Here is a 9371-nt window from a genome sequence, read left to right on the forward strand (position 1 = left end):
CTTAGTCCTATATGTTGAGATTCCTGAACATTTGATAACTTCTATTAAAAAGCGGTAAGTGTTAAATGGAAATTTCTCATGAGCAAGTCAGTTTGAAAGGAAGAGTTTTGTGTAGTCTCCTTGTTGCAGAATATAATCTGTTGTGGAAAACAAATGGGAATATAATTTAGCCATAAAATACATTTGATGGGGAAATGAAGTAACTGGCAAGTTATAAATCACTTAATAATGTTGGTATTTGTTAAGCGCTTACTAGGTGCCGAGCACTGTTCTAAGCGCTGGGGGAGATACAGGGTAGCCAGGTTGTCCCACGTGAGGCTCACACACTTTTAATCCCCATTTTACAGATGAGGGAACTGAGGCACAGAGAAGTGAAGTGACTTGCCCACAGTCACACAGCTGACAAGTGGCAGCGCCGGGAGTCGAACTCATGACTTCTGACTCCAAAGCCCAGGCTCTTTCCACTGAGCCACGCTGCTTCTCCACTCTGTGCCAGTTTCCTCACCAGTAAAACGGCGATTCAACACCTTATCTCCCCTTCCTACTAGGACTGTGAGCCCCTACTTGGACTGTTAGTCTGACCTAACTTGTACCTACCCCAGTGCTTTGAGCAATGCTTGCAACATCATGTGCATCTATGACCTAGAATGCAAATTCTGTATTCTCCTCTGCCTGATTCAGGCATTAGCAATTTTTTAAAGGTCTGTGTCAATCCAAGGGAGAGTATGGAGAAAGTGGATGGGATGTGAGCAGTCTCAGTTGCCCGTAAGGCCAGTCGGTATCCTGCCCCCTAAGAGTGTACTCTATTGTTCTTTGCCAAAGCACTTAATACAGTGCTCTGCATATAAGTAAACCTTTAATAAAAACCAGGAATTAATTGAAGGAAATAAGGAAAGAGATGGAATGAAGACAGGAAAATGGGATAGGGAGAGGAAATAATGGAATAGATGACAAGGTGTGTTTTCCAGTTGTACACTGGCTAATACCTGGGAGGTCCAAGACTGTTTTACTTACTGCATACCCGTTACTTAAGGCATATGGTAAAGTGTTGGCAGAATCTGGCTGTGGAACTGCTCAACCCTCCTACTGGAATAGAAGACGAGGACAGGAAACGTATTCAAGCAGTCTGATCTTCCTGGGCGGTAGATTCCCAGGGTCCAGATGGGCTGTTTCCCAGAAGCATGTGGGGGATTGGAAACTTTGGGGAAGATGAATCCCAACCAATCAGCAAGCTGGGCAGAGCTCTTAAATTCAGGACAGCAGCATTTTCTCTTCCCGACTTTGCTGATCCATTTAGCTGTGCTCTGAGATGGGACCTCTCAGATTGTTCCTTCTGAGCAAAAGGTGATTTGAGTAGTTTGGAACCAAGGAAGTATATAGACGGTTGTGTATTTATGACAGCTTGCTTAATAGAAGTTTGTGTGCTTAAGGGAGCCTGTATAATTAATGAAATCCTTGATTTCACACTAGCAAGCAGGCCTGTTCTTGGAGTGCTGGGGTAGAGACTCAAGCCACACAGTGAATGGAGCCCTTATGGCTCCTTTGGCTTGTTCTGCCCAAAAAGGTAACAAGGTTAGACAGGCATGGAAAGGTGCCCAACAGATGTTAACAAGAAACTGCAGGAGGCAGTTGAAGAAATGAAGGCAGAATAAATGAAGAAATGAAGGCAGGGTTTTTGAAGCAACTGTTATGTCCTTGCCCTAAGTAAACAGTCGTTCCGTTCTGGACTCTGGGACCCCTCTTACTTGAGAATCTTGCCTTGTACCTGTGCCTGCTTTTGGATCTGGAAATCCATTTTTTCAGGTCTTTAGCTTTAATGGAGCACCAGAGAGCAAGTTATTGGAAGAACTGGGAAAAGTAGCTTCAGATTCCTAGCCATTTAGGAAGGGACATAGGCTTTCCACTTGGTCTGAGACTCTTGTCTTCTCTTGGCATTATGATGGAACAAAAAACTTCTTATAAAAGTCACTCAGTAACTTTACACATAGTGCTGAAATCATTGAATTTTCTCATGTAGTTGGGAGCTGAGGTAGAAAATCATTGGATTCGTGAGCTCCTTTTACTGTTGTCTTTGCTGAAATGAAACTGATTTTGCTGTAACATTAGACACGGATTCCATGATAACTGAACTCAATGTTCAGTTATTTAATCTTAAGAACCATTTTTTCAGAAACTGCACAGTCACTTTTAGCAATGATTTGTTAGCGCAAAACATGGCCCACTCTGGAAAAAGTTGTCAGGCTTCCTTCCCTCTCTACAAATTTAAGGATTGGGCACAACCAAGCATAATCTCTGTCGGATTTTCCTCCAGTCTCCCCACTCCCGCACAGCTTCTCTTCCCTTCACCGTGGAGTCTTAAAGAAAGGAGGCGAAATGGACACTCTGGTTCTATAAATTAGCATGTACAGGAGGCATTTTTACATGGTGGCAGAGAGACCAAGTGCCCTGCTATGACAGTCATCTGATCCACACGATGTAAGAACATGCACCAAATCTGTACCAATTTAGAAATTCCAGCGGTCTCAGCAAGGACTCTGGAAACACTTCCAAGAGCCTCTTCTTCCTTGGTTTTCTCCTGAAATGACTTATTTTATGAGATGAAAATACAGTAAACCAAAGCAGCCTCCAAAATGAGACAGCTCAGAGTGGTATTACTAATAATTGGGGTATTTAAGGGCTTACTTTGGGCCAAGCACTGTAGTAAGCACTGAGGTAGATACAAGATAATCAGGTCCCACATGGGGCTCAGTGTCAACAGAAGGAAGAACAGGTATTGAATCTTCATTTTGCAGATAAGGGAACTGAGGCACAGAGAATTTCAAGATCACATAGAAGTTAAGTGGTGGAGCTGGAATTTGAACCCAGGTCCTCACTCCCAGGCCTGTGCTCTTTCCACTGGGCTACACTGCTTCTGGAATAGACAAAGAAGTTCCACACTCCAGCCTGACGCTTACACACTGCAGGTGTACCCCACGCTACGACTAGATGTTTCTCAACAATGTGGTTGTATTATGGATATATTTTCCCAAAGACTTACATGCTACGAATCAGAATCCTTTCCAGAGGCTTGGAAAAGTAACATGAAATTCCTTGATGTGCTATATACTGCAAAAAATTAAGACCATGAGCCCCATATAGGACAGGGACTGTGTCCAACCCGGCACATAGTAAGCGCTTACCAAATACCATTTTTTAAAAAAAAGGATGACCATCACTAAACTCCTGTTTCATCTTTATTAAAGTATTTCCAAGTAAAACAAACATCACAATATTAAGTAAATGAGGAGTGGAATTATGATTATGTAGGAGGCTGAGGAAGTGGAAGCTTGTCCTGCTGCATGGGGCAGAGGATTTTCAATTTTACTGAAAATTCTGTCAAGCTTAGGTTGAATAGCAGCCACCTTTTCTCTTTGTAAAGCAACTTGTAGCAGGGGAAACTCCTGAACACCTGTGCACCTTGTAACTCCCCACTATCTCCAGTACAGCTGTTGTTTTAATCAAATGTGTAAATTCACACTCCTCAAAAACTATTGCAAAACTTTTCTAACCCCAAGATTTTATTTAGCCGGTAGTGGAAAAACCATAGCTGCTTCATCTTTTTTTGGCATCTTGCAATGATGCAAAGGATTGTTGAAGTTTGATGAGATCCTCATTGCATGACTCCCTTGAGAGAGTTAACTCATCGACATCCACACTGTCCATTTCCAAAGTTAAGCAATTCCTTTGGCTTATCTGCTCAGGGACCTCGTCAATGCCTTATATATCTGACACAAACTAGGGGCTGTAGAGATGCGGGGGCAGAGGGAAGTTGGGGCGGCGGGGGGGAGAATTTACTCACCTGTAGCACTCGGCCGGCATGTCTAGGGCATCAAACAATACCGGTCATATCTCCCAGGACGGTTGTATCACGGGCCATTCCCGTACCTGCGAAAGGAAAGTCGGTGGTCTCCACCCAGCTTCCAGTTTGTTCACATTTCTCAGCCCAGCAATGTGACCAGGTGAGCGTGTAGGAACAAACTGCACAGTTCTGTGTAGGGGTAACCACTGAAGCAGGTTGGAATGACAAAAACAAACTTTAACACACTCCTCCCTGTTCCTTCACCATAACAATGCTAAGGAAAGGTGTGGTTGGGGATGGAAGGGAGTTGGGAGAAGGGTACTGATTTATCATTTAATCACCACTATCTTTAGTTAGGAGACTGGCATTCAACTTTGCCCTGTGCTGATATAGGGAAAGTTTTCAAAAGTGTGTGCGCGCATGTATATGTATGTATGTATACGTATTTACTTATTGGGCAGCCAAAAAATTCCCCCAAAAAACCACACTGACTGTGCAGACAACATCCTCAGCTTTCTAACAAAGGTGTCAGGGTTCACTGACGAAGGATGGAAATCCTGCAATACTGTCTGTAAATTAACATTTCTCTCGATTGTTCATTGACATATTTTTGGGGAAGAAAAACTACCAACCTAGAAATGTAAAAACAAAGCCAGGGAACAGTAAGGCTGCCAAAGTGAGACAAAGCTCAAAATCAAGGCACCTTTCACTAACCAGAGGAGTTGAGAGCTTGAAAACAACCTCTGGGCAATCTGACCTCATCAAAGCTCCTCACATTTCCTCCCTTGAATGTTTCAACAAGCTGCTCAACACTACTTTTCCTCACAAATATGACTTCTAGGTACACTCTCCCCTCCGCCAAGGAAAAATAATAATGCCCATTTTTATATGCTAACTTTTGTGATGAAGAGCCCGCTCTCCTTCAATCTCTTCCACTAGCAAAAAACAGAATAAAACGTGTCCAAAAATCTTTTCTCGTATAAAACAATCAAAATTTTCATTCCACTTCTTCAGGAGCTGACTGACAAGACACTTCAGTATTAAATAGTTTTGGGAGGATTCCTAAGAACAGTGCACTCTTGTCAAACAGAACCCAAAGCTTCACACTCAATCACCATTGAAGCCGGCGGTCCGTTCACTGCCCATCGCCAAGGAAAAGCTCTGCAAGACGTAGTTGGAGACTCAAAGAGGAGAAGCAAGGGGAGTGGCGGATGATACACGCACCTAGTGTTTTCCTGAAACTGTGAAAAATAGTGTTTAAAAAACTGCTCAAAGAGGGAGCCTGTGTAAAACCTAGCTTTACTCAATCCACGCGAGTCGGGTCGGATCTCTGTCCCCTCCTCAACTACATGAACACGGATCTGTTAAAAAAAAATCCACCATTGTAGAAATCATTTTAGAATCATTTTTTTTAAACAAAATCATCTCTGATTTACCCTTGGAAAAAAAATCACATAAAAGGTATATGAGAATCCAGCCAAATGGGACCTCCTTAAACATACCTGTTCTCTTTTTGATGTAGAAAAGAGGAGAAAGAAGAGGAACTATGCCATGCAAACGTTATGAACAACCCCTGGAAACGCAGGATACACTTAAGACATCACAGACCAGATAACGGTGTGAATTGTTTTTTTCACCCCCCCCCCCCCCCCCATTCAGTACAGGTTCCCCTCCACTCAAGGTTTACACCGAAGTATAAATCTCAAGACTCACTTTACAGCTGCGCTAAGGTAAAAAGCGGCCCCCTCATTCCAAGCTTCCCAACCGGTGCCGGACAAAAGGGAGTCTATTTCCACTTCAAATCGCATATCAAGGCTATGTGGTCAGAGGGATGCGAAACGCTGGGCAAGGCCTGATGGGTAGTGACCTCTTCGTGAGTCGGCAGGGGAATCACCTGCTCCACCTCCAAGGCATCCGAGTCGATGAAGACGTAATCCAGGCACCCGTGAAACCCGCCGACGTAGTTGGTGTAGGCGGGCTCGCCGCACGCGCTCTTCAGTTTGAAGGGGTGGGTCAGGGCCATGTTGCACCGCTCTTCTTCGCCATTCGAAGCCCAGTCTTCGTGGTCCTCCGCGATGCCGCCGCTGTTGACGAAACTATAGGTGCCCGTCGACGGAGTACTATTAAAATCCCCACAGAATACGACGGGCACGCCCGGGTACAGATCAGAGGTCACATACTTAATGTGAGACAGAGCTACGGCCACCTGAATGAGACGGATGTTCCCACCTACGGACACACAAAAGACACCGACGAGTATTTTTCAGGGAGGGCCGTAGTTGGTGGGGGGGGGGGGGGGCGCGATGGGGGGGGGAAGAGAGACGAGGCAAGGGATAGTCTCCGCTGCCCTGAGGGGCGGGTGGGGAGAGTGAGTCTTTTGGTTCAAAATAAAAGTCTCTCGAGAGAACCCACTCCCTTTCCTAAGCAACCTACAGAGTGACGGAACATGTGCAACCGGGAACGCACATGAAACTTTTCTCTTTTTTTTACCTTTCGGGTGCCAGTACAGGTGGGTATTGGCAACGCAGATCTTTTTCGAAGAGTCCTTCGTAGACTGCAAAATGGAGACCTGCAAGAGAAGGGGAGAGACAGTGAGGCCCAGGGAAGTGAAGCAACTCGCCCCAGGCTGCCCGGTCTTCCGACCCGGGGTCTCTGTGGGGGCGGCTGGGACAGCGCCCGCCCCCTCGACCGTTTGGGATGGGCGTTCAAAAGGACACGACGGAAGGGTTACCCGGGCAAACCGGGACACGGCGGGGGGGGGAGGGGGGTCCAGCGCCCGAGCCGAGCCAGCCCCTCACCTGCAGGACGGAGGACCTCTGGAGCACCTTCTCCCGCACCAGCGGGTATGGGGAGAGCTTCTCCAGCAGCTCCCTGTGCAGGGGGTCGGAGAGCAAGGCCTGGTTGAGGGCGATGTCGTGCCGGCTGAGGAGGCTGAACTTGGCCCTGCGGTAGAAGGTGGCCAGGCCTTCGTGCTGCTTCTCCTTGATCTTGAAGAGGCCCTCCAGGCCAAAGGCCTCCAGGGCGGGCGCCAGGCTGTCGGAGAAGACGGGCCGGTCCACCTCCTGCAGGCAGATGAGGTCGGCGCTGTAGCCGGTGAGCTCCTTCTGGATGAGGTTCTGGCGGTAGTCGAGCTCCAGGGCGTAAGGGGCACAGTACGGGTAGAGGACGGTGCGGGACAGCTCGGTCTGGGCGTAGGCGTCGGCCAGGATGTTGTAGGAGACGGTGCGGATGAGGGCGTCGCTGGCCACCTTCTTGGTGTACAGGTGCCTCTGGTCGAAGGTGCAGGTGCCGGGCCCGGCCTCCACCGGGCTGTGGCTCTCCAGCTCCCGGCTGGGCCCGTAGCGCTGCCCGTTGCCCGGGGTGCAGCGCAACTTCAGCCGTAGCCCCACGTCCGCGTTGGACGGCGTGTAGACGAGTTCGGACACCCCGGTCTCCACCCAGCCCGGCCCGGCCGCCGACGCCGACGAGATGGTGGACGAAGAGGAGGAGGAGGAGGGCTCCGTGGAGGCGGCGGCCCCGCTCCCGCCGTCGCCCCCGCCCCCGCCCGCGGCCCCCGGCCCGGCCTCCTTGAACCAGCGGAAGAGCGAGGCGTGGGGCTCGGCGAACTCCAGCCCCAGCTTGGGGCAGACGGGGAAGCCGGCCATCATGTAGCGTGGCAGCTGCAGGTCGGTGAAGGCGGGCGGGTTGCGCTCCACCTTGTACTTCACGTCCCCGATCTGCAGGACCGCCCCGTCCTGCCAGGCGTCCGCATTGAGTACGTCCTCGCCCACCGCCTCCTCCCGGTAGTAGAGCCGCACCAGCGGGCCCCCGGCCGAGGCCGCCTCCGCCTCCGGTCCCTCCTCCGCCCCGAGCCCGGGCCCCAGGCCCCCGCTAAGGCCGCTCCCGCCGCCGTCAGGTCGCGCCTTCTTGCTCTTCTTGGCGGCCGCCGCCTTGGCGTGGCCCTTGAGGGCGTCGATGGCGATGCGGCCCAGCGCCCGGCCCAGCGGCTCGCTCTGGCTCCGCTGCATGTGCTTCTGCCGCCCGTCCGCCAGCGAGAACGACAGGCTCAGCTTCGCCTCCGACGGCACGCACCGCACCACGGCCCGCTCCATCGCCGCCCCGCCCCGCCGGGACCCGCTCCGCCGCGCCGCGACCTCCGCCCCCGCAGCCGCCGCAGCCCCGCGCCGCCGCCTCGCCGCCCGCACCAGCCTCCACATCAACCTCGGCCGGGCGGAGACAGGGCGAGGGCGACGACGACGACGACAGCCCCGCCCCCGCCTATCTCCCGTCCGCCGCGTCCGCTCCCGCACATTCGCGAGTCCGCCTCCCTGCCGCGCCTCGCTTCCACCGGGACCCGCTCGCGCCCCAGTGGCCCGAGGCCCCGCCCTCCGCCAGGACGAAGGCTACACCGCCCCACACCGAACACGCCACGTTTTCGCTGTATCGAAAGTGCAGTTCCGCTTCACGCGCCCGCTCTGCAAGGCAAGCCGCGGAGGCAAAGGGAGGGAGTGGCGAGGAAAAGGGCCGGAAGAAGGCAGCTTCTCTCCACCCTTTCCGGAGTTTCCTCAGGGGTCTGAGGCATTTAAAAAAAATTTCATCCCATTAAATTTAATGGTGTTCGTTATACGCTTACTGTGCGTTAAGCGCTGTTCTGAGCGTTGCGGTAGATACAGGTTAGGTCAGACACGGTCCCTGTCCGACGTGGGGCTCACAGTCCGAGTAGGAGGGAGAACACATATCAAATCCCCATTTTGTAGATGAGGAAACCGAGGCACAGAGAAGTGAAGTGACTGGCTGGGATACGCTGCTTCCTCTTACCCCAGACCGGGGGAGGCACCGCGAGGCTTGGGCGCCCCTTGGGCGGGATTAACTCGCACATATCCCGCCGCTTAGAACAGTTTCGGACACATAGTAACTGCTTATCTAATACCATTAAGAAGGCACTCTCCCCACCTTCAGGGCCCAGCTAAAATCACGTTTCCGTCTTCATTCGTTCGTATTGATTGAGCGCTTACTGCACGTGGCGTGCTCTGCCCACACTGAGCGCTCAGTGAGTACCATTGATTGACAGTCGGGAATGAGACAAAGGGAGAAGAGGCGCTTGAGCGGAATGGAGAGTGCAAGCTGGGATGTAATGGTAAAGAAATAATAATGATAATGGTATTTGTTAAGCGCTTACTGTGTGCCGAGCATTCTTCTAAGATGTGGGGTAGATGCAAGGTAAACAGGTTGTCCCACTTGGGGCTTGCAGTCTCAATCCCCACTTTACAGAGGAGGTGACTGAGGCACAGAGAAGCGAAGTGACTTGCCTAAAGTCACACAGCTGACAAGTGGTGGAGCGGAATTAGAACCCACGACCTCCCCACTCCCAAGCCCGTGCTCTTTCCTCTAAGCCATGCTGCCTCTCGAGAGACACACATAGGAAATGTGTATCTTAGGGCGGACAGTCAGGAGTTTCCGACTGCCGTGGCTAACAATGGATAGCCATCGGCAGAGGTTTTTTAAGTGGAGCGATGCGTGCAGAATGACATTTTAGAAAACTGATTTGGGCCAG

At 50.9% G+C, this 9371-nt stretch overlaps 1 protein-coding gene across 1 annotated transcript; it reads right to left on the reverse strand.

The window, feature by feature from the left end:
- Window positions 1–3215: 3215 nt before the first annotated feature.
- PDE12 (phosphodiesterase 12) lies at window positions 3216–7963 on the reverse strand. The gene is made up of 3 exons (XM_001511045.5): window positions 6637–7963; window positions 6329–6407; window positions 3216–6067 (listed from the first exon to the last, which is right to left on the reverse strand). The coding sequence occupies exons 1-3, from the start codon at window positions 7927–7929 to the stop codon at window positions 5625–5627; spliced, it is 1815 nt and encodes a 604-aa protein (XP_001511095.2). The 5' UTR covers window positions 7930–7963; the 3' UTR covers window positions 3216–5624.
- Window positions 7964–9371: the final 1408 nt, after the last annotated feature.

The sequence above is a fragment of the Ornithorhynchus anatinus genome, chromosome X1, assembly GCF_004115215.2.
Source record: "Ornithorhynchus anatinus isolate Pmale09 chromosome X1, mOrnAna1.pri.v4, whole genome shotgun sequence".
NCBI lineage: Eukaryota > Metazoa > Chordata > Mammalia > Monotremata > Ornithorhynchidae > Ornithorhynchus > Ornithorhynchus anatinus.